At 31.2% G+C, this 27,088-nt stretch overlaps 1 protein-coding gene across 1 annotated transcript in view; it reads right to left on the reverse strand.

Moving 5' to 3' along the window:
• Positions 1-1,142: 1,142 nt before the first annotated feature.
• Positions 1,143-27,088, reverse strand: part of LOC145279881 (glucosidase 2 subunit beta-like) — a 152,106-nt gene continuing 126,160 nt past the window's right edge. The window contains exons 11-16 of the mRNA XM_080131340.1: positions 22,828-22,929; positions 19,345-19,438; positions 15,661-15,730; positions 11,402-11,566; positions 7,454-7,553; positions 1,143-1,356 (exon numbers count right to left, since the gene is read on the reverse strand). Coding sequence (XP_079987466.1) covers positions 1,210-1,356; positions 7,454-7,553; positions 11,402-11,566; positions 15,661-15,730; positions 19,345-19,438; positions 22,828-22,929 — 678 coding nt within the window. The 3' untranslated portion in view covers positions 1,143-1,209. The remainder of the gene's footprint in view (positions 1,357-7,453; positions 7,554-11,401; positions 11,567-15,660; positions 15,731-19,344; positions 19,439-22,827; positions 22,930-27,088) is intronic.

The raw sequence follows: 27,088 nt of genomic DNA on the forward strand, positions 1-27,088 counted from the left end.
ATGCCACATTTTGGTGATGAGACAGAGGTTGGAGTTTGGCCAACTGTGTAGGACCTATTAGCTTGGTGACTTTTTTTAAAACTTATCTAAGAGTGAAAAACTAGTGGCAGATGCATCAGCTCAGATATGACAACAATATTTGATGCATGGGTGAATAGAGGCTTTGTAGAGATACAGGATACTCTCGGGTGTGAGTAACCTTCTAGCATGATAGAGAGAGCCCACCTTCCTCACAGCAGCCTTGGCGATTACCTCAATGCATTTGCTCTCCTTCCTCACAGAAGCACCTCAATGTATTTTTTTCAATTCATGGGGCTTGAAAGAAGTACTTTCAGGTAGTGTTTCATTAGCTATGGCAATCAGTATGTGAGAGGTTTTCTTGTATTAAAGGAAATAAGCTTAGTTTTGGCAACATTATCACCATCCAGTTTCGGACCCATTCCAATATAGACTAGAGGCTTTTTTCTACAGTCTTAGCCATTTCTTTAGATATGTATTCATTAGTTTTCCCCTCGAGTCTGTTATAGAGCATAGTCATTAGCAAATATACTCATCTCAGAGACAATTTTTTCAATGAGGTTGTTTATGAACATCAAGAATAATAATGTTTTGAGGGTTGACCCTATGGTACACCCATATTTCTGTCATATTGTTCAGATGTACGACCATCAAGAACAACCTGGATTTTTCTATTATCTAAGAAAGATTTGATTATGTGAAGTAAGCGCCCAGTAATATACGATCAAATATTGAAAAGGACCATTATGCCAAACCCTGCCAAAGGCCTTATATATGTCTAGAACTACTGACCTAGTCTCCCCTGCCGTATCCAGTGTGAGGTATATATGTTCGGAGATTACAGTTAGGATATCTGCAGTAGAATGGTCTTGCCTAAATCCATACTGTCTTGTTCTACACACATCTCCTTATACTGTGTAGATTAAATTTTCTTCTGCAAATATGCATGTGCAAAAAAATGTAGGTGATAAAGATCAATCTCATGTTGCATTGTGAAGGATTTACTTGAGAATTTACTTAAATTTTGTCACATACTTTCCTCATTTTGGTAAATCATTTTTAACAAACAATTAAGAGAAAACTATCCATAAAAAAATGAAATTTAAAAAGTCAAACAAAATAAATTTAAAAAAAAAACAAATTTAATGGCAATAGAGTAAATTATTAATGAAATTATGAAAAAAAAGGTGATTATAATTCGTCTTTTGTAGCAAATCCAGCTGAACTTGTTTCTTGTTTCGTACACCTGGCTGGGGTTGCAAAAGTGAAAGCATATTCACATCTGTTCGGTTCGGAGGCAGATTTTAATTGGTTTTCAATACCACATTCAAAATGAATCTGCAACAAAAATAAAAACGATTATATTATTTTTAAGAATTAAAAAATGATAAATTAAAGAAATAATAAACAAAAAATACAGAAAAGAAAAATTACACTAACACAAATGATGTATGCTATTCAACTGCTTATATGGTGAAAGTATTGCAACCTGGTGAGAAGCATGCTGAAAGGGTTTTGAAATATATGTAATGCCCCGAGAGTACACAGTTACAGCGTCTTCTGAGAAATACACATTGCATCTACAATGCTTTAAATAAAAGCAGCTGTTTTTATTACAAAAAGAGAAATTTGAAAAAAAATTTTTTTTCATTTTTATTAACTGGTTTTATTATTTATGCCCACCAAGGCACAACAGTTTCTGTTGATGCCAATTCCTTATTTAGTCCTAATCTCAGTTTGTTGTTTCAAGATAGCTCTGATTCGCATCATCATTTAGGCAATGTGGACACATCTAAAGTATGTTTTGCAATATTATTTGAAATAAATAAAATGGATTTGATCACAACTTTCAGAAATTATATGGAATCTGAATATGTATCCAGGAAGATTTTTATTGAAATAAATTGTTTCTTAAGTCAAAGAAAAAATAAATTATTTACATGTCACAAATCAAAAAATGTTTGAAACAATGATTTGAAGGCATAAATTCTTTGGGAATTGAAAATCAGATTTTGATAAATGATGCATATAACATTGCCTATTTTGATAAATGATGCATATAACATTGCCTATTTTGATAAATGATGCATATAACATAGCCTATTTTTAAATGATGCATATAACATTGCCTATTTTGATAAATGATGCATATAACATTGCCTATTTTGATAAATGATGCATATAACATTGCCTATTTTGATAAATGATGCATATACCATTGCCTATTTTGATAAATGATGCATATACCATTGCCTATTTTTAAAGGATGCATATAACATTGCCTATTTTTAAAGGATGCATATAACATTGCCTATTTTTAAATGATGCATATAACATAGCCTATTTTTAAATGATGCATATAACATTGCCTATTTTGATAAATGATGCATATAACATTGCCTATTTTTAAAGGATGCATATAACATTGCCTATTTTGATAAATGATGCATATAACATTGCCTATTTTTAAAGGATGCATATAACATTGCCTATTTTTAAATGATGCATATAACATTGCCTATTTTTAAATGATGCATATAACATTGCCTATTTTGATAAATGATGCATATAACATTGCCTATTTTGATAAATGATGCATATAACATTGCCTATTTTGATAAATGATGCATATAACATTGCCTATTTTTAAAGGATGCATATAACATTGCCTATTTTTAAATGATGCATATAACATTGCCTATTTTTAAATGATGCATATAACATTGCCTATTTTTAAATGATGCATATAACATTGCCTATTTTTAAAGGATGCATATAACATTGCCTATTTTTAAATGATGCATATAACATTGCCTATTTTTAAAGGATGCATATAACATTGCCTATTTTTAAATGATGCATATAACATTGCCTACTTTGATAAATGATGCATATAACATTGCCTATTTTGATAAATGATGCATATAACATTGCCTATTTTTAAAGGATGCATATAACGTTGCCTATTTTTAAAGGATGCATATAACGTTGCCTATTTTTAAATGATGCATATAACATTGCCTATTTTTAAATGATGCATATAACATTGCCTATTTTTAAAGGATGCATATAACATTGCCTATTTTTAAATGATGCATATAACAGTGCCTATTTTTAAAGGATGCATATAACATTGCCTATTTTTAAATGATGCATATAACATTGCCTATTTTTAAAGGATGCATATAACGTTGCCTATTTTTAAAGGATGCATATAACGTTTCCTATTTTTTAAGGATGCATATAACGTTGCCTATTTTTTAAGGATGCATATAACGTTGCCTATTTTTAAATGATGCATATAACATTGCCTATTTTTAAAGGATGCATATAACATTGCCTATTTTTAAAGGATGCATATAACATTGCCTATTTTTAAAGGATGCATATAACATTGCCTATTTTTAAAGGATGCATATAACGTTGCCTATTTTTAAAGGATGCATATAACGTTGCCTATTTTTAAAGGATGCATATAACATTGCCTATTTTTAAATGATGCATATAACATTGCCTATTTTTAAATGATGCATATAACATTGCCTATTTTTAAATGATGCATATAACGTTGCCTATTTTTAAAGGATGCATATAACGTTGCCTATTTTTAAAGGATGCATATAACGTTGCCTATTTTTAAATGATGCATATAACATTGCCTATTTTTAAATGATGCATATAACATTGCCTATTTTTAAATGATGCATATAACGTTGCCTATTTTTAAAGGATGCATATAACGTTGCCTATTTTTAAATGATGCATATAACATTGCCTATTTTTAAATGATGCATATAACGTTTCCTATTTTTAAAGGATGCATATAACATTGCCTATTTTTAAATGATGCATATAACATTGCCTATTTTTAAAGGATGCATATAACATTGCCTATTTTTAAAGGATGCATATAACGTTGCCTATTTTTAAATGATGCATATAACATTGCCTATTTTTAAATGATGCATATAACATTGCCTATTTTTAAATGATGCATATAACATTGCCTATTTTTAAATAATGCATATAACATTGCCTATTTTTAAATGATGCATATAACGTTGCCTATTTTTAAATGATGCATATAACATTGCCTATTTTTAAATGATGCATATAACATTGCCTATTTTTAAAGGATGCATATAACATTGCCTATTTTTAAATGATGCATATAACATTGCCTATTTTTAAAGGATGCATATAACATTGCCTATTTTTAAATGATGCATATAACATTGCCTACTTTGATAAATGATGCATATAACATTGCCTATTTTGATAAATGATGCATATAACATTGCCTATTTTTAAAGGATGCATATAACGTTGCCTATTTTTAAAGGATGCATATAACGTTGCCTATTTTTAAATGATGCATATAACATTGCCTATTTTTAAATGATGCATATAACATTGCCTATTTTTAAAGGATGCATATAACATTGCCTATTTTTAAATGATGCATATAACAGTGCCTATTTTTAAAGGATGCATATAACATTGCCTATTTTTAAATGATGCATATAACATTGCCTATTTTTAAAGGATGCATATAACGTTGCCTATTTTTAAAGGATGCATATAACGTTGCCTATTTTTTAAGGATGCATATAACGTTTCCTATTTTTAAATGATGCATATAACGTTGCCTATTTTTAAATGATGCATATAACGTTGCCTATTTTTAAATGATGCATATAACGTTGCCTATTTTTAAATGATGCATATAACGTTGCCTATTTTTAAAGGATGCATATAACATTGCCTATTTTTAAAGGATGCATATAACATTGCCTATTTTTAAAGGATGCATATAACATTGCCTATTTTTAAAGGATGCATATAACATTGCCTATTTTTAAAGGATGCATATAACATTGCCTATTTTTAAAGGATGCATATAACGTTGCCTATTTTTAAAGGATGCATATAACGTTGCCTATTTTTAAAGGATGCATATAACATTGCCTATTTTTAAATGATGCATATAACATTGCCTATTTTTAAATGATGCATATAACGTTGCCTATTTTTAAATGATGCATATAACGTTGCCTATTTTTAAAGGATGCATATAACGTTGCCTATTTTTAAAGGATGCATATAACGTTGCCTATTTTTAAATGATGCATATAACATTGCCTATTTTTAAATGATGCATATAACATTGCCTATTTTTAAATGATGCATATAACGTTGCCTATTTTTAAAGGATGCATATAACGTTGCCTATTTTTAAATGATGCATATAACATTGCCTATTTTTAAATGATGCATATAACGTTTCCTATTTTTAAAGGATGCATATAACATTGCCTATTTTTAAAGGATGCATATAACATTGCCTATTTTTAAAGGATGCATATAACGTTGCCTATTTTTAAATGATGCATATAACATTGCCTATTTTTAAATGATGCATATAACATTGCCTATTTTTAAATGATGCATATAACATTGCCTATTTTTAAATGATGCATATAACATTGCCTATTTTTAAATAATGCATATAACATTGCCTATTTTTAAATGATGCATATAACGTTGCCTATTTTTAAATGATGCATATAACATTGCCTATTTTTAAATGATGCATATAACATTGCCTATTTTTAAATGATGCATATAACATTGCCTATTCTTAAATGATGCATATAACATTGCCTATTTTTAAATGATGCATATAACATTGCCTATTTTTAAATGATGCATATAACATTGCCTATTTTTAAATGATGCATATAACATTGCCTATTTTTAAATGATGCATATAACATTGCCTATTTTTAAATGATGCATATAACATTGCCTATTTTTAAATGATGCATATAACGTTGCCTATTTTTAAATGATGCATATAACGTTGCCTATTTTTAAATGATGCACATAACATTGCCTATTTTTAAATGATGCATATAACATTGCCTATTTTTAAATGATGCATATAACATTGCCTATTTTTAAAGGATGCATATAACGTTGCCTATTTTTAAAGGATGCATATAACATTGCCTATTTTTAAATGATGCATATAACGTTGCCTATTTTTAAAGGATGCATATAACGTTGCCTATTTTTAAATGATGCATATAACATTGCCTATTTTTAAATGATGCATATAACATTGCCTATTTTTAAATGATGCATATAACATTGCCTATTTTTAAATGATGCATATAACGTTGCCTATTTTTAAATGATGCATATAACATTGCCTATTTTTAAATGATGCATATAACATTGCCTATTTTTAAAGGATGCATATAACATTGCCTATTTTTAAATGATGCATATAACATTGCCTATTTTTAAATGATGCATATAACATTGCCTATTTTTAAAGGATGCATATAACGTTGCCTATTTTTAAAGGATGCATATAACGTTGCCTATTTTTAAATGATGCATATAACGTTGCCTATTTTTAAAGGATGCATATAACATTGCCTATTTTTAAAGGATGCATATAACATTGCCTATTTTTAAAGGATGCATATAACATTGCCTATTTTTAAAGGATGCATATAACATTGCCTATTTTTAAAGGATACATATAACATTGCCTATTTTTAAAGGATGCATATAACATTGCCTATTTTTAAATGATGCATATAACATTGCCTATTTTTAAAGGATGCATATAACATTGCCTATTTTTAAAGGATGCATATAACATTGCCTATTTTTAAAGGATGCATATAACATTGCCTATTTTTAAAGGATGCATATAACGTTGCCTATTTTTAAAGGATGCATATAACGTTGCCTATTTTTAAAGGATGCATATAACGTTGCCTATTTTTAAATGATGCATATAACATTGCCTATTTTTAAAGGATGCATATAACGTTGCCTATTTTTAAAGGATGCATATAACATTGCCTATTTTTAAAGGATGCATATAACGTTGCCTATTTTTAAAGGATGCATATAACGTTGCCTATTTTTAAATGATGCATATAACATTGCCTATTTTTAAAGGATTTATATAACATTGCCTATTTTTAAAGGATGCATATAACATTGCCTATTTTTAAATGATGCATATAACGTTGCCTATTTTGCCGAAATGGTTTTGTTTTGTACTGATGAGTATCAGTATTTTTGAAAATATAAAATAAAAAAAAAACAATATGAAAAATCCTTGAGATTTCAGGTACACTGTATCTAGAACAGTTTGTCAACATAAAAATTCCATATAGCATGACTTGTTGGGGAAATTAAAAACATTGATACCCAGAGGAGTCATTTTGATATTTGCCATTTTAAACCAAAGACATGTCACCAAAACTTTCTACCCAGTAGATCCTGCCAAATCAAATGCAAAAGGTTTTGTCCGTCAAGTTTCATTTTCCAATAGAGATCTCAGCAACGGTCAAATAAAAGTAAAAATAAAAATGAAAAAGTATGAAAGTATTAAGAAATTCAGTCTTACTCTAACTGATCGATCTGGTCCATTCCAACAGTTTTGTCCTCTGTCATATTTTTGTTTGCTGTATAAATCAGTTTGTGGTCCATCCCATAATCCCCAATGGCTGTAATAAAAACATAGGATTTTTATGAAAAAAAAAAAATTTGGAGATCATTTTCTAAAAAATTAAAATCTTCATTATTTTAAAGCTTGCAAAAATGCAATGATATTAATTTATATAAATAGTACAAATCAATCAGGTGCTAAGATGGGCCTCTATTTTTGTACAGTGTTTGGAGAATTGCTCTTAGTTTTTCAATTAGATTGAATTTAAAACAACAAGTCTTAAAGGTTGGAATACCCATCTCAGCAAAAGGATACCCAACAATAAGTGCAAAATATTTTAAAGCAATCAAAACTATAATACTGAGAGGAAAACTGCATGAAACCTTACAGACTAAATTATAAAACTATGATTATATTTTAATATGCATATATCAAAAATTATTATTTGCTATAATTTTTTTTGTTTAAAAGAATATTTAGCTGACAAACAATAGTTTTACAAAAGAGTCAAGTTTTAATATTATTAATGGGTACCCCAAACTAGCCTAGTTTAGGATGCGAAAACTGGTAAATAAAGTTAAATTTCCTTTAACTTCAACTTGTGATATCTCGTTTATTTTTTTTTGGTTAGTTTGATAAAGTTTTGATTTAAATAAAATTCAATTTTTTTGCTTTATAGATATATAATTCTTTTTCTTGTGTCGTTAATAGTTTTTTTTTCCAGGTTACTTCAAGTGATGTCACTAATTTTAGTGACATAACTTGAAGTAACGCCGCTTTATTTTTTTTTACACAAAAAAATGTTGGTGTTTTTCAAATTTGATGCGCACGATAATGTGAGTTTCTAGGTATAAAAAAAATAATACCATTTTAAAGAAAAAAGGTCACTTATCAATATGGTGAGCTTAAAAAAGGGTTTTAAGTTTTTTTCACAAAAAAAAAAATCTAACTTGAAAACTTCAGTGAAAGAAATATGAAAGAAATTCAATTGAAAAAATTCCGAAAATCCCACCGTTTTGTAGAGAAATATCCCCTCTTTAATAATCTGTTGGTGTCATTATTACGCTCATAAACCAAGGTGCACCACTAATAAAAGTGACTGTACCTACACATCGAGATTTACAACTTAATCCCAAGTACATACGAAGTATCATCACAAAAATCAACTGTCAGCAAAGTTCTTAAGTGAGTTTGTTTTTGTTTATTTAAAAGTTATTAAAAAATTGTTTAAAATATTTTTAGTGCAACAAGCGCGTCAATAAAAGAAATGAAAATTTACAATTTAAAAAATAATGTCAGTTGTTTATTTTCTATCTTTCAAACTTTCATATGTTCTTTACTTTATCTTCTTTCGGTTGAATAAACTTCAGCATTGTTAAATTATCTTTTAAAAATTAAACTGGCTACATTTTAAACCAAAAAATCATTTTTAGTTGCGTGTGACTGACAGAAAAAAATTTTTCATTTTAAAAAATGTGCCTCATTTTTTTGTTTACTTATTTCTCTTATGTTCTGTTGGGCGTTTTTGATATATCTAACATTTTGTTAAATTATTTTTTTTATTAGACTGTACAGTTACATTACTTTAAAAAGAAAAAAATTTTTGTTTATATTCTATCGGGCGTTTTTGTCAAATTATTTTTTTTATTACAATGTACATTATTTAAAAAATAATAACCGAAAATATAATTAAGTTACGTGCACATGGCGCATAAATGAAAAAATTAATTTCACTGTAAAAAATCTTTTTTTTTTTGTTGTTTATTTAATAATTCTCGAGACGGTACTTCTACAGTTTATCACCAAAAATAGAGACACCATTTTTTTTTTCACGCACCTGTCGTTAAAATTAGTGTTGTATCGATTAATCGGAATCGGGAATCGGAAAAATCGGTAGTTTTCGGGGAATCGGAAAAATTTGTGCCTAGTTTCCGATTCCAAAACCGATTCTCTTAATATTTTATTATGTTAATTTTTCATTGCTGATACCGTTGATAAATATTTATTCCTTTTAAACTATTAGTAAAACTAACCTCTTTTAAACTATTAGTAAAACTAACCTCTTTTAAACTATTAGTAAACTAACCTATAGATCATGATAACATTAAAAGAAGATCTTAATTTATTTTATCTGCGTAAAATAAACAAAATAAAACTTGAAACTTTGTGAAAATTCGCTAGATAACCTTTAGAAGAATGCAGTTTATTTTCAAGGTATTGAAAAAATTGTTTCAATTTAAAGAAATATTTTGTTAAGAAAATAATATCAAACATTATTGCTAATTAAATCAAAAGTAGAATATAATAGTGTTGGATTTTTGTCCGCTCCCTTACTCGGCATTGGCAAATATGACAAGGAATGGCGAAAAAAGCAATTAATTTTGTTTTGTATTTTTGAAGGGAATCGATTTGGAGTGTTCTTGATATCTACCATAGCAGAAGCCTATGAAAGAATTCTGAGAGAAAATCAATAAGGAAAGGAATTGTAGTAAGACTTCTGCCTATGAAGTATCTTATTTGTCTTAAGTTTAAAGTTTTTCAATGCTTGAAAAAAAGTGACTTGTAACTTTTTGTATAACAAATTTCTAAATCTTTTTGTTGTCGGTCCTTTTTAGCGAGTTTAAATTCCCCAAAGTAAAAATATTTCTGTAACAAAAAGTTTTGTTATTAGAAACAAGGCAAACATTCTTTTGAATTCCTCACCCAAAAATTAGTAAAGTTGCAAAGTTTTAAGCTTCTACCTCTAATGGTTACATTTTTACAGCAATTTCAATAACGTATACTTTTGACTCATTTTTTTAACCCTTTTTTGCTCTTTTTACCAAATTGTCTGTTCGATTGCTTTAACATGGTTCACAATTGAGTGGTTTTATCAATGTATAATTAAAAGAAAAAATTATCTTGATCTCTAATGTGTTATGAATCATATTAAGAAGATTCAATACATTAGCTATTGAAATGAAATTGATATGAACAGTAAAAGTTGCACTTCTGTGTCATATTTGCACTTTATCCACCATTGGTTGTGTGATTTTTGCCTTGTGTTTAGGTTGGTTTCATCTAATAATTATTGTTTTTCATGAGTATTAATTTTTATTTATCACAAGATGACATTACATTTATAAGGATTTTTCACTTGTTAGTAGCTTAAATTTTTAGTTATATACTATGAAATATGGCTTCTGGACCATGATAGCAAATTTTCAACTTTCCAACAAACTTTGAACGATCATAACTTGATGGCTAATTGAGCTACCAAAATAAATTTGGTACTTTTGTTTATGGTTTTCAAAAATCTATATGACCACATTAATTTCTTTTAGATATAATGAAAAGAAAATTTTGGTTTGGGATACCTATTATTAACAATGACAGACATTATTATTTTGAGAAATATTAACAGTAAATTATATAGATAGCAGAGCCATAGAATTTTCACGAGTTTCCACAAGTAAGACTATAATTTTTCTGCTAGAAAATACTTGATTATCTGTGATATTTTTTCTGATTTTGCAATTGAATTTCATGGTAAAATAATTTGACTGGTTACTCTCTTAGTTAACATAGTTGTATTTTATTCTTAACAATAAAAATCAACAAAGAAAAAAAAAATCAGAATCAAATATTGATTTTATTCTTAACAAGTCACAACAATCAACAAAAAAAAAAATCAGAATCAAATATTGATTTTGCAGAAAGAAAACTATCAATGACAAAGAAACAATAAAGAGACTGGTTTTACTTTATATATTAGATGAAATCTAATAAATAGTATGTAGAGTAATTTCAATTTCATTAAAGAAAACTACTTGTAGAATTTCCATGGATCTTACTAGTCATATTATTGTAATCATGTCTGTTTCTTCAATGTTAAAACATTTTAAAAACTTTAATAAAACTACTTACCCTAAACTGGTTTCCATTCCACCTGACTTGCTGCGCTGAGAGGTCCTATCAAAAGGACAGAAAGTATAAATGTATTCGCGATCAGAAAATTCAAAGCATTTTCCATATAACATGTAATATTCATTCTCTGGACCAAGGTCAAGGTCAAGGATTTTCTTCACATCACTGAAAAAGCAATTAAAAAGAAATATTAAAAATAATGAAATACTGAAACATGAATAATCAGAAGCAAAAAATAATGAAAGCTAATAAGATTTTTTTTTTGATCTTATATTTTTAGAGATTCATTAAGAAAGCTTTTTTAAGATGCAACATCTATGTTGAAATGACCAGAGAATTTTAACCAAAAATAAAAAAAAAAAAAAATCTGTACTCTTTTACAATTACAATTTTTACATTTATCTAGATTTTTAATCAATGAACAAAATACGTTAATTAGATCATCCTGCAATGAAAACAGGACGATAAGTTTCCGTCTAATAATCTTTATTATTCAATTAAGAATTCGACTACTTGTCTACTCGACAAGCGGAAATGCACAGCTTTTATAGTCTTCAATTATCAAGGGAGATAATCCATACTCAGAACATTCTCCGCCACCAAATTTCTCACTCATAGGGGAGAAAGTCCAGGCTTCCTACGAGTTCGCAGTGACTGCCTTTGCAGTCCATGATTCGTGGTTGGAGTACTCAAACAGTAAGGCTCTTCAGTACGAGCCTGTCTGTGGGCCTTAAAACACCTTGCTCTGAAATGTTTCCTTCTCAGAGGAGCAGACCATTTCGCGTCAGAGTCAGTCCCTTGATGAACACGTTTTTCCAATTCTAGTCCTTCCTCTGTCAGGGATCCAGATGTTAGCCCATCCAAAGTGTCTGATGGAGCCCCAACGGAGACAGTGTCATTAGACGTCATGTCAGGAGATTCGTGGCAGTACACAATAGGGAACGTATGGCGTATAATACAACAGGAAGGAGATTTTCCCAATTATCAATCGAACATCCGTTATTTGATGCAGCCAATTGAACTGTCTTCCAAATAATGCCATTATGTCTTTCGCATTGGCGATTACCCTTAGGGTTGTAGGGATTTGTTTGGCTTATGGCTACTCCTTGTTCCTGTAGAAATTGTCGAAGCTGCTTTGACATGAAAGAAGCCCCTCAGTTCAAACGTATATAGGCAGGGATTCCAAAGACAGCGAATAATGAACAGAGGCATTGTATAATTGCAGTAGCCGATATGTCTGAACAAGGGAAGGAGAAAGGAAACCATGAATATTCGTTGATAATAGTTAATATATATCGGTTCCTTGTTTTGCTTAGTAGTGGTCATTTAAAATCAAGATTGAGTCTTTCGAATGGTTATGTTGCTTTTATTAAAACACCAGTTCTGGGTTTACAAAATCGAGGCTTTATTTCAGCAAATATTCGGCAGGAATTTGTAATTCTTTTTATCTCCTTCACCGAGAAAAGCGATTTTCTACACCTCACAGCATGAATCATTCGAGTAATGCCTGAGTTACAGAGATTGTTATGTGGCTTTCGGAGTTTGTCCTTGCTTGATGTCGTACAGCATACTCTTGACAGTGTATCAGCTGTTAAATTCTCTCTGCCGGGTCGGTAGCTGACGTCGAAAGAGAAACATATTAGTTCAATTCTCCACCTATTTTCTTATTTTTTATTTTGCTTGTAGTCTTAGAGTTAAACATAAAAGCAACTGATTTTTGGTCAGTAATCAGTTTAAAGTGGCATCCGATCAAGTAGTGCCGCCATTTTCTTAATACCTCAATTATGGCGTAGGCTTCCTTTTCAATTGCAGGGTGTCATCGTTCAGCCTGTGAGAGGGTCCTTGAAAAAAAGGCTACAGGACGATTAGCTCGTCTCAAAGAAGCAGCAATATCAATTTGACACATTCGTTTCAACAACCAGAGGAATAATGTGGTCTGTTGTTGTAATTGCTGATTTCACAATATCTTTTTTTTCAGTCCCTCAAATGCCTGTACGGTTTGACGAGACAGAGGAAACATCTACTTGTTTTATCTCCAAGTCAATTAACTTTTTATTATTATTCGAAAAACGTTCACTTTCTATTGCTATGGGTTTGCAGTTTTCAGTTAGGTTTTCAAAAAGTGACAGGTACTGGATTTTTGCTGTCGCCAATCCACAAATTTTTAATGCGAGCATTGAACTGCCAAATGAAATTTCCATCTATGAGTGTTGCTGCAAAAAAATCATGTTCCAGTATTCTTTCGCAACAAAGGTTTTTTATTATGGATAATTCAGTGGTTTTATAGGAGACGCCATTAAATAGTAAGTCCACCAAACAATAACCACACAGACAATGACGCATTTGCCATTTTTACTTTGTTGGGGGCGAGGAGGAAATACAATACAATTTGTTGGTTTTTACCAAGCTTTCTTTAATAAAATTTTCTGAGCTGCCAGTATCAAGCAAGGCATTCGCAGATCTCTCGTTAATTTTTATTTTTACAATAGCTTTTGAAAGGCAGTCTGGAGTGGCGGCTAAAGTTGCAGATGTATTTTGACGATTGACTTTATATCAGATTTTAGAAGATTTGCATATCTTTGAAAAATGACCAGGTTTGACAACGAGTATTTTTGGCAGGGCAGGAAACTCATAGGTGTTTAGAGAAGCCACAAAAAATAGCAGGTGTCCTTTTTTAAAGTGGCAGTGACTGACTGTTCTTGAAACTTTGGCGGACTATCATCATGAGGTGGGGAAGTAGGAACAGATGTGTTTAGCACAACACACTGTGTCTGGCTGTAAGTAAGAACCAGACTGCTGTTATAGCACATTGAATGGTATAGGTTTGCTCGTAAGCTTTTCTAAGTGTAAGGGTTTTGTTTTCAAGAAGACGTCTTAAGCATTACATAAGCCGTTAATGAAAGCATCCAAAATGTGTGGCTCTTGTGCTTCTAATGGCGTCATTGGGCAAAAGCTGCAATCTTTGCCCAGTGTCCAAAGGCTTTTAAGGAAATGGTCCAGTGTTTCGCCTGATTCTTGTTAGTGAGTGGCAAGTAGGTGTCTAAAAAAATATCTCTTTTGGGTTTTATGTATGTAGCGTCCAGTACATCAATTGCTTCTTTGTAGGTAACACAATCTGAGATAATTTTGTTGACTGTGTGAGATAGGTAGTTGGTTAGGAGTGCACACTTATTGATGGAAAGTCCCGATCTTTCTGAATATAGAACCTCATTAAAATTTGTAAAGGTCTCCCAGCAATGTTTCCAGCACCTGTCAGCAGAATCGCTTTCTGAATTTGTTGTAAATCACTCCAGTCGTATAAAACCTTCCATTCTTTAATTGAATAAGTTGTAATGAAAACAGGACGATAAGTTTCCGTCTAATAATCTTTATTATTCAATTAAGAATTTGACTACTTGTCTACTCGACAAGCGGAAATGCACAGCTTTTATAGTCTTCAATTATCAAGGGAGATAATCGATATTCATAACACATCCATCAGTACTTTCAGTTTCAGAGTAAAATAGTAATTGAACACTTATTATTTCTCCTATAAAATTAAATCACACAAACACATATATATATAGTACTTAAAATACTAAGTACTAGAAAGCTTAGTCTGAAAACTTCTAAACAGGCCAAATAGTGTGCATGTATAGAGATTGGTGAAAGCCTTTAGAATGTAAATTTAACAAAAAAAAAAAAACTCAATTTTAATAGTTAATATAGATCCAATATTTTGAGAAAAAGCTTTTCTTCAAACAAAACTAAAGAAATCTGATTGGAGTAATTTTCTTTTAATCCTCCTTTTTTCTTCTGGCCTTAGTTCTGGTCTTGATAACTGCATCATATTAATTTAGCATCACAGAAAGTGCCATTTTCCACCCATTTCTTCAGTTTTGTGACCTTCACAAATATGACTTTGCTATAAAACTATCTAAAAAGATATTAAATCCTTGCAAAAGATCTACTATCATGGGTCACATTTCTTGCGACTGAAATCCACCCAATGAGCAAGGTATACAATTTTAATAAAACATTCATAGCCATCGATATTTATCAAAATTATTTACTACATTCAAACCAAAAAAAAGAAAAAGAATAAAAGGCTTTAAGTAAATACATCGCATCATATTGTTAACTAGGATCATAAAACACTTCATCCCACAAATAAGTTTAAATTTATTAAATTATCACCAGATGCAAAACTATTACTAAAGGGAGGTAATCAATAAAAAATGTGAAATACAAAAAAATATAATCAGAGTTGGATAACTTACCTGATACTTTTCTCAACTTCTCTCAATTTTCTATCGGCTTCATTAAACTCTTCTCGTGCTCGATCAGCAACTGAAAGAAAGAACCAAAATTTGAGAAATTTTCACACAAAATCATGTTTCATAAAGAAAATATTTTTAAACTAGCAGAACCGTTAACCAGCGTTGCCTGGTGGAAGCCTGTGCCCATCCTCACAAAACGTAAACTACGGTTGTTGTTAATAGCCACTGCCGTCCCTGAATAATTGCAGACACTGGCGCCCATGACCGAAATGAAATTATCTGGCTTGCACTGGTGATTAGTAATGTTTTCAGGCGATAACATACAGGTACTGTTTAAATTTAAAAAAAGCAATTAAGAGAATGCATAAATCAGTATGAATTAATAAAAGTATGAAAAATGGTCTATTAGAATAATAAAAGTAAAAACAGAAGTTTTTGAGATTAGGAATTCTCACCGCATATGGATTGTTTAGAGTGATCGAAGTCAGTGGTAGCAGTCATAGCTGTTTCTATTTGTTGTTCAAGTCCTCCTTTTCTTTTTAACTCTTCCATTAATAGTATTAAAGTAAATTCCAGTTTTATGTCGACTTTTTTAATGTGTAAAACAAAACAATTACGACTTTTCACTTCTATTCTTTAAGTACTGTCATGTTAAGAATGGCGTTTGGAATAGACATCACAAACTCCCCATGTTAAGAACGGCATTCGGAATAGACATTTCCAACATCCCCATCTAAAGAATAGCTTTCCAAGTAGACAACACCCTTTTTATTGGGGGAGGAGGAAATTCGTCCAAATTTAACTATAATAATAATCAATGTCAGCATACCAACCCGCAAATGCTAAAAAAATGTGGGGTGGCAGTGACAGTAGGAGAGAAGTAGATTTGTTTATTGGTGTGCATACAAACCTGGCAGCCAGTGAATTACAGTACATAATGCAGGTCTTTAGATCTCTATAAGTACTTGTCTCCACCAAATTTGAATGAGATTTTTTTATCAGTATAGTTGAAAATCTATAAAGGAGTCATTCTAACAAAAATTGTGGAAGTATAGAAGAAAAAAATGAAAAATATCTAAACAGTTTGATGTAATATATAAGATATCAACTTAACTAAACATAGTTTATTTGAAAAGATATGCAATAAAAAAAAATAAATTGTTAAAGAAAGGTTACGTATTTCTATATATTTTTTATAAGGTAGAAAAGGAAATGCGCAAAATATTACTATGCTGGCAACTATTGTGAATACAAATTGGCACATTGCTGTACAATTAAAACAAAAATGGTTTAGAACTATTAAAATAATTTCCAACACTACTGATAGTGTTTACTTAATCATTTATCTATTTTTTTATTATTATTGCCTATCTAACTATGATATCATGCCAAACTATTTTGTTAAGGTAATGTTTTAAGCTCTATTTATAAGAAAGTTGAAATACATGAGTTGGTAGAACCTTAGGCTGAAGTTTAAGGTTTTGGTATCTAATCATGGCATCTGCTTTAGTTAGGAATTTATAATTTACTTTTAATGCAATGTTTTGTGCATGTTTAGACTAAAGCAGAATTTTTTTTTTAATTTCCTTTTAAGCAAAAACAATATCACTTAGATTGTCATCTCAAAAATAGTAAGATATCCAAAAATTACAAAATTTAATCAAACGGAAATTTTTTATACATAAAATTTTTACAAAAAGTTGCACATTTCGCCTTGGAAGACTCAGACAGAATAGTGCTGAAAACAGGAAAATTGAATTATATCCCTTGTTTTCACAGTTCTTGTGATGTTAATGGCAGCCATCAATTTTCAGCATAATATCTATGCATAAAAAAAAAACAAAAAACAATAGCAGATGTTCTACTGGATCAAATTTCGTAATTTTTTGATATATTGTTATTTTCAAGATGACGATTACATACTTGTTTTTGCTTGCATTTCTGCTTTTGTAAACAAGCACAAATATTCTCTATTTTTAAAGATAGCTAGGACTTGAAATTCTCAAATGAGAAATTCTGCCACGTATTAAAAATAATATTACTGATGGATAAAAAAAAAAATCTCTTGATAAGATTCTTAGTTACTCCATGTGATAAAGACTGAACCTCGAGAAGATTGTCCCTTACAACTGATTGTTAATCAATGCCACAGATCTAAATAACACCCAAGATGAGAATAGCAATCAATGATAAAAGATATCTTTACCAGAAACTTATACGATTGAATAATGGCTGATGGGTGACGTTTCAAATGGGCAATTCAAAGATACAATAAAGTGTAAACATAAATCTAATATTTCGTATAGAAATAAACATTTACAAGGGAGGGTTGGAAAAAATCGTTCATTTTTAAACAACTTCGACAAGTATGCATGCGCGTCAGGTATTCTTTCTTGAATTGGTTTAAAAAAAACAAAAAAAAAACTTTATTCAGCTGACAGCATCATGGAGCAGTGGGTAACGAGGTCAGGTTGTAACCTTTTTGTTTTCATGTTCGCGCCCATGTAAAGGTGGTCTATTTGTTTGTTTGTTTTTAAAGCAGGGTTTTTTGTTTTTTGGAAAGTTTTAACATTTAAACAGGGTTAAAAGCTTTTTATTTGCCAAAACATTTTCCTTATTTCGAGGCTTATGTGATTTTTTTTTTCTTGTAAAACAAAAACTGAATTATTTTCAATTTCGCTTAAACTGGTTTACATATACTTTTTTCGTGCTTTTTTTTTTCACACCTCTCTCCACTTAGGTTGAGTCTAATTTTTTTTTTTCTGGAACTTGCTCAATATCCATACTTCACCACCTCATAACACCCAGGCAACACTGGGAACCCCCACTAGTATTAAATAAAATATAAATTTTATATATATATATATATAAAGGGCAAAATGTGTGTGTGTATATTTCGCAAAAACTTTCGACAGAGGTGACAGAACCTGACGAGACCAGTATTGTTTTAAACCTTGATGCTTCGGACGTCAAATATCGAAAAATTGGCTCAAAACATTAATTCTTTCACCCTCAACTAGGCAGTTTTCTACAAGGAGGGGTCTGTTTTTTTTGCAAGTTATATCAGTTGGATTGACTTCACTTAATTTCAACGTTCCAAACTTCTGGTCAGACGATGGAGACATCGGCAAACACGTCACTTTATTTTTTCCTCCTTCGCGTTACAGGTATAAGCTTACTACCACTTTTTTTTTTTTCTCACTCCACCCAAAATGCCTACTGTTGTTTCACCTCCCTCCACCCCTGCTACCATTGCTCCGGGTTCCTTACTCAACCCAAACAACGCCGAGAACCCCACAACACTACTTTTTGAACACCTCTCTACACCCACTCACCCGGGTGTCCTTAATACATCTCCACACACCTAGGCAACGCTGGGTACACCCACTAGTAAATAAATAAAATACAAATTGTTTAAATACATTAAACTAGCCTGAGTGCCTGGTGTTGTCCAGGTGTTTGGACGTGTGTTGAGCAAAAAAAAAAAAAAAAAAAAAAAGTAGACAACTCAAACCCATGATACGAAGGCGGAAAAGAAAGTGAAAGAAAATCTGACATCTTTGCCGATGTCTCCATGACGTGATCAGAACATAAATTTTATATAAATGAAATACAAATTGTTTAAATATATTAAATAATTTTAATGTTAAAAAAATTTTTTAACATCATTTTTTGTTTGCTTACCTTCAATTAATTTTTTTGTTTCCTCATCATATTCTGGCATTTTGAGAGTGTTTTCTTTCTCAGGTTCTTTAGCTTTCTTTTTTTCTGCATCATCCTGAAGAAAAAAGTATTTTCAGATGAAAAAGAAATTTCATATTAAAAAAGAATCAAAATTCTAAACCTGTTGCGTTTAAGGATAAAAATGTTATTTCAAACTTTAGCACAAAAGAAAACACTATTTACAACTTTTTTTTTAAATGTTTCTTCAGTTATTTTATTTCTTAAAGCATGATGAGAAATATTGTTATATCAGAGATGCAAGTGAATAAGCTATAATATAAATCTCACTTGTCTGTTTAAATGTATGTATGTTTGTATGTCTGCCTAAAATTTTCGACAGTGGCGAGATCGGTCTCGTTTTGAAGCTCAACCCTTCGGACAACAAATATCGAAAAATTGGCTAAAAACATTAATTCCTTCACCCTCAACTGGGCACGTTTTTTACAGGGATGGATCGTTTTTTTCGCCAATATTTTCGAAAGTCATCCTCTCTTTTCGATTGACTAGCCTTAATTTAAACCTACGCCACTTCCAGTTTGGCAATGGGTGCAACAGTAAAGATGCCACTTTTTTTCTTCATGTTCTTTTTCTCCTTTGCGGTATTGGTTCGAGCATGCCTGTCTACTAATTTTTTTTTTTTTTTTTGCTCAACACACCTTTAAACACCTGGGCAACGCCGGGCACACAGGCTAGTGATAAATCACAGTAGTAGAGATGCAAAAGCAACAATTTACACGTTCTTTTACCCTTAACAAAAAGCATAATGTGATTTGGTCAAATATAAGAGTATAGTTGATTGGCAAAAATCAGAAGCTCACAGTATTAATGCTGGAGTCTCTCAGGGGTCCATTGTAGGCCCAACTCTCTTCCTGATCCACACCAAAGATCTCCCAAATCAAATCCTAAGATCATTCATAGACATTTCTGCTGACAACACCACAATCTATGGCAACATTTCAAAGGCCGTAAATAACCAAGTTCTCTCTGATTCTCTCTCCTCTGATCTTGAGCACATGGTACAATAGGGAAAGAGGTGGCTGGTTAATCTTAATGCATCTAAAACCAAACTTCTATCATCAACGCTCTGATCCCCATCTGGCATTAATTGAAATGAATGGCTCTCATCTTGGGGAGGTTCCATGTTTTCACAAGCTTCTGGGTCTGATCTGAAATGGAACACGTACATCAAATTTGTTGCCAAGGTCGCTGGAAAAATGGTGAAATCGTTCTATCCCTCCAGTAGATATCTCACTGTTGATGCAATTGTATAAGAGTCACGTATGTCCAAGGATGGAGTACTGTTGCCCATTTGGGCAGGAACAGCTAGCAGCACCTTATTCAAAATAGACTTTGAAGCCTAGTGGGAGTTGCTCTCTTCTCTTTCCTGTAACATCTTTCCCAGAAGAGATGTTGCAAGCCTGTCTCTGTTTTATCGTAATTTTCATGGCAAGTGCTCGTCTGAACTCCAATCTATGCTCTCCACCTCAACAAACTTTCAGAAAAAAACACTCATCTATCTGAAACCAGTATCAATAATCCTCACCCTCTTTATCTGTGCCTAAACCTAAACATAGATTCCATGAACAAAGCTCCTTTCTTAGAACTGCACGCCTGTGGGACTCTCTTCAGTTTCCCTGCTTTCCAGCTAACTACAATATGGTTGTCTTCAAGTTCAACGTAAGTTCTTGATGTTTTTTTGTGTTTAACGGCATGTCCACCCTTGTTGGGTTATTTTATGCCGAATCCTGGTTTAATGTTTAAATATTTTTTCTTTTAAACAAAATTATTTGAACAAATATATTCATAGCTGAAGTATAGTTTGCACCAAAATTTGATTAAATTCTTATCGGGCCCCTCTAACCGCCCATCTAGCCTTGTACGAGGCCAAAGTGGAGTGTTGCAACTGATACCTTTAATTTCCCTAGATATCAGTTGCTCAGTCACCAGGATCCTTTTTCTAGGCATTATCCGGGTCGCCACCCACAGCCAACAGGTGACCCCCATTGAGAGGCTTTTATTCTCTGCAGGGGGACAGTCAAGCAAGTTTTTTTTTGGGGGGAGGGGGGTTTTAAGAGGGTGTTTGATACCTATTGTGAAACTTTACAAGAATTACGACAAACAGACAAAAATAAATGTTATTTAAAAAAGTGACATCACTCTAACAGAAAACATGACGCTTGGAAAAATATCAAGTATTTTTTGTTCCATCTATTTAAACATAAATAAAACAAATTTTTCCTAAAGCTGACAAATTGTTAAAAAAATTTTAATTACTTATTTGGATTTTTAATTACATTTCATATCTTTTTCTACCATTTTTATTTCTTAACTGAGCATCTCCAACAAATATTTAAATATTGATTTTTTTTTTTTTTTTTTAATAATCGGGTAGATTAGTTTCCATTCGATAATAATTCACTGAAAATATTTTTTTAAAAGACGAAAATTAGAAGTACACATGAACCAAAACAATTGTATTTCACGTCTTCGGTAGTTCAAATATTTTAAAAATTTGATTACTACCCAATTTTTAAAAATATTTATGTGGTTGATAACAAAATAGTTCTAACTAAACATGTAAGAAATTTTTTTTATAACCAGATTTCAATTAAAAAAAAAAATCGATCTGGAATAAAAACAAACAAAAACAAAACGTCTGTTTATGCCATGCTATCGCTGCTGCTATTACTAATACTACAGTCTAAGATTTAAATTCATAACGATTTTTTCAGACACCATGTTTTTAAATTGCTACGTACAACTAAAGAAAACACTGTCCAATTATCTTTTTAACAAATAAACATAGCAAAACGATTGTTTTATTTAATAGTGAGTGCCCAAAGAAATTCTTTTTACAAAATTTTCCATACTTGTCATTTTGAAATCTTTTTTTTTTTAACACAACAAAAAAATGAGTGGTCAAATGAATTTCAGACATGCGAAACTATTAAAAATGGCATCTTTTCTGGCTAATTTCCAAATTTCATAAAAAAGTTCTTCACATGAACGCGGTACGAACGTTTACAAATCAGGGGGGGGGGGCATTGTTACAAAATCTTACCAAAAACGCTGTTTTATGATGTTCACATTTTTATCGCTTTATTTACTTCAAACTCTAAAAATATGATGTATGTTATTATTTACTAATTTATTTGAAAGTTTATTCATTTCCGAACGAAATGGTGGTATTTTGAAGACATAAAGTGCTTTGGTTTTTTAAATATGATTATTTTAGCAGAAACCCCTTGAAATCTGTGATTATCCAAAGCATTTTATTGGCCATGTGTATTGCTACTAGTATTGTGTTTCATTTTGGATGTGTTTGTTTGCAACAGTTGTACAGTAGAGTTGCTTTAATATTAAATAAATATAACATGGTGTAAATGTCTGTGTTAGATTATAAGGTGCAACAAAGCAATGAGACCTAAAAGGACTGCAACTTACATAGTTATCCTCTTCATCATCATAGTCTCCATCACTTTCCTCATCATCACTGTCAGCATCATCTCCATCCCCACCAGAATCCGAATCTGTTGAAGCAGATTCCTTAAAAGAGAAAGCATTTTTATTATTGACTGTAACAAAAATTCAATTTAACTAATTATTAAACAAAAAAAGAAAAACTATTTGACAGAATTATACCAAATTTAGCATGGATCAATTTTGGCATAATCAGTGAGCATTAGCGAAATGAAAATTATAATACTTTATCTACTACTATTAATAATAACAAACACATGTAGCATCCAAATCTACTAGGAAGAATTTCAAATTTGACAGGGTGAGAGTTTGAGAAAATGGTATACTAGCCATATCTAGCCAATACTGACCAGAAATGGATTTACTTGCAATTTATTTTTTCAATTGCGCTTTTTTGTTTTTTCTCAATCAAAGAGAAGTAATTCTGTATGGATAAAACCATGGTTACATTGGTTTGTTTTTGCAAAATGGAAACCATTCAAAAATAAATTCAACCCAGATAAAGTATTTTATGAAAGAAATTTATTTAGATTACACTATATTCGTCTTAACATTATGCAACAATCCATAAAACTGACAAATCAGAATCAAATACAAATTTTGTAAGAAGTTATTTATTGAAGATGAAGAAACAATAGAGACTGACTTTACTTTATATATTAGAAAAGTAAAAATGTTAAAGTAAAAAAAATACTTATTACTTAGTTTTACTGATAACTTGCTCAAGAAAGAAAAAAATATCAGAATAATTTGATTCATCTGTGGAAATCAGCTGATAATCACAAAATGCAATTTTCAATGTCTAGTGGGCTCGTATGTCATATTGGTAGCAAAACTTGCGTAAGCAACCTAACATCCAGCTGTGAGGTTCTGCTAAGGATGACTACTATATAATGCAACACAATAGACTATCTCCACAGGGCCATCTGTAAAAAATCAGAATATCAAATGTAGCAGCTGATCCTAGGAACATGTACCAGAAAGAACAGTTGGCAACAAGTCATACACCATCCACTATGACTATGCAATTCCTAGTTACATACTTAGAAAATAGAGCTATTAAACTTGACAGTGATAATGACAACGAGAAAGAAGCAACCTATGTTGTTAGAGTGGTCAAGCAGAAACAGTAAATTACCTGTTTATCTATTTATCCAATTATCTGTGTAATCTATATAATTATCTATCTATCTAGTGATGAGTGGACAACAGATTTGAATTGTCATGTTTTCACAGGTTGTTAAACTGTGTTAAGCTCTGGGACTGGTCAGTTTGCACTGGAAAGTATCCAAACGAGGACAGACATGACGTGTCAAGTGTCACGTGTTCCGGTTTGCACAAGCATAGTATTGAGTTGGATTTGAGATGCCTAGAAGGACAGATAAGCTAAAATTGAGATGCCTAGAAGGACAGATAAGCTAAAATTGGTCTCCCCATGAAGGGTGGAGAAGTCTTAGAATGGAGACACAGAAGAACCACCCCAAGCCAAGATTGTCAATCATGCCTATGCTATGACAAATACCTGGGAGTGAAACAAACACAAAAAAATCTCACATTGTCCTGAGTCCTGTCTTGAGTGTTCCTTCTAACAGATTCCAGCTCCCCAAGGATAGTTGACAAACCTCCCAGAAGAAACAACAGCAGAACAGGTATGTCGTCAATGTATATGTTATGACACGCATATGCACCAACACCTAGACGAATCACGGGCCATTAAAATGGACATTAGGGATGAGGACAACAGTCCGTTACACCACAAACACGACATACATAGGGTCCATTCATGACAAGAACATGACAGGCATTTATTAGTGCCACATACACATTCAACAAATCACGATGCAAACAGTACACACATATAGAACCCCCACCCCCGCGACACAAACATGTATAAATGCATGAACAATTTAACTATATACACACGTATGTTAATGTGGTACAATGTATATACAGTCATATAAACTCCACCCCCACATCGTAACAAAATTAGAGTCCCAATGATGCTGGTCTAAACAGAGCCAAGGGTGAAAAAATAACAAATACCAAGGTCTTATATACGAAAAGAAGCAGCACTCTTAGGAATATCTGCATCATTCCAGTTATTATAGAAACAACAGCCTCATGAGAAAGAATTCTAACAACGACCTGGAAAATATACCCAATGACTCAAATGCAAGAGAGATCCAAACAATTGCACTTTAATGGACGGTTAGAATCTTTAAAAGATTTTTTAGTTGGAATGTATAAGATAACAAGTGAATACCTGACATCCATTAGGATGCCCCATCCCCAGTTAGAGCAAAATAAGAAAATTGAAAAACAAAATAAATAAAAAATGAGGTTGCAGAGTCATCTGTATGGCCATAATCAAGCATTGCAATCTTATAGGGATGGCTCCCTTCTGTAAAGACATGGCAATCAGCAATCACCATTATAATGAAGTATTTAAATGACTGATTTTTTAAGAGAAAAGAAAAGCAAAAACAAACTGCAGAAAACTGCAATTCACCCCTTTGTTTATGAATCCCTGTCAGGTATTTTTCAGAACATTCAAAAATAGTCTAATAAATTTCCTCCCTAACCTCCATTCTACAGTGAGGAACCTTCTCTCGTTGTCAATCTGTTATAAAATCTTAAATCTGGTGGATATGTTAGCTTCAAATACACACATGTAAAAAACTTGCATTCATTTAAAAATACAGCTGTTTGTCCAAGTAAGGTTAATTTGGTTTAGAACTACGTATACACTATTTCTCATATTAGACATTTATATCTAATTTAGATTAAATATGAGAAAAATGGAAAATGAAGTACAATTTAATCAAAGGAAACTCATATACAGAATCAATGATTTGTCTATACATCAAAAGACTTGCAAGAGTACAAAATGGGAATTTTAATAAGTTATTAAATTATAAGCAGTAGATATGAGAAGATAAGTAAAAGAGGGACGGGGAACCAAAGAAAGTTCAGAACAGACAGTAATAGATATAAAAAAATAAAAATAAAAAAGCCAAATATGGTAGAAGTGAGCGACACCATAAAAGGAATGTGGAAAGAAAGTATCATTTCAGATTTAATGAACAAACATATAAAGGTATAGGAAATTAAGTCCTAATCAAAAAAAAAACAAAAAAAAAACAGTAAAGACGAGAAGGAAAGCAGGTACAATGAAGTGTGTATTCCGAGAAAATCTTTATATAGAGAAAGATGAATTTATTTTTTCATTTAATGTTTCAACATATATTGATAATTGATTCATCTGACAGGGAGATTAATACTTCAATTCCATATCTGAAATATTTAAAGTCAGCTTTCTAATATACTGAGCATATCCACATCATAGATATAATCGATTTTGCATATTACTTTGCAAAATGACTCGCTAATTTACTGTTCATTATTATAGTTTTCTAATTCAAAGACAATTTCCCTTTTATTAATGCATATTATTTTAGATCATGGGCAGACAGTTGAATGAAAAATGTCTTTCCAACACTTTTCAGGTCAATTTACTTCTGGCGGTTGTGATTCAATATAGTTATAAACAAAGCACTCCTCAATCTCATAAAAAAAATCATACAGCAGCCAAGCAAAACATAGATAAAAGCTGAGTATTTTAAGAGAAAAGAGTTTTTCTCTGCTCAATTTACTTTTTAAGCTTGCATGTATTGGTTTCCTCAATTTGTGAGACATATATTTATATATATACTAGCAGTTCAGCCCGGCTTTGCTCGGGCCCTATGTACTATTCATAACTTTATGTGCATATACATATATAAGGTCAACTCTCAACTTTAACCTCTTGGCAACACCCAAAAACTGATTAAAAAGCTTGCTGTATGTTTGAATATCCTTTATGTAAAATTTCAAATGTTTAAACGAAGAATTGGCTGAATAGTTTGCTAGAGACCGCAAAAGTCAAAACTTTTAAACTTTGACCCCTTGGTAGCCAAATTTTTGGCCAAAAACCAATTAAAAAGCTTGCTCTATGTCTGAATATACTTTATGTAAAATTTCAAATGTTTAGACCAAAAATTGGCTGAGTAATTTAGTAGAGACAGCAGAGATCAATTTTTTTTTTTTTTTTTTTTTTTAAACTTTGACTCCAATTTTGACCCCTTAACATTTATTGTTTTGGGCTCAAATCAAATTAAGTTTGATCCATGTGCAAGTAACCTACATCTAAAATTTCAAGTGTTTAGACCCAAAATTGGTGAAGGAG

This window comes from Euprymna scolopes, chromosome 7, assembly GCF_053919585.1.
Source record: "Euprymna scolopes isolate OS-2025 chromosome 7, ASM5391958v1, whole genome shotgun sequence".
Classification (NCBI taxonomy): Eukaryota; Metazoa; Mollusca; class Cephalopoda; order Sepiida; family Sepiolidae; genus Euprymna; species Euprymna scolopes.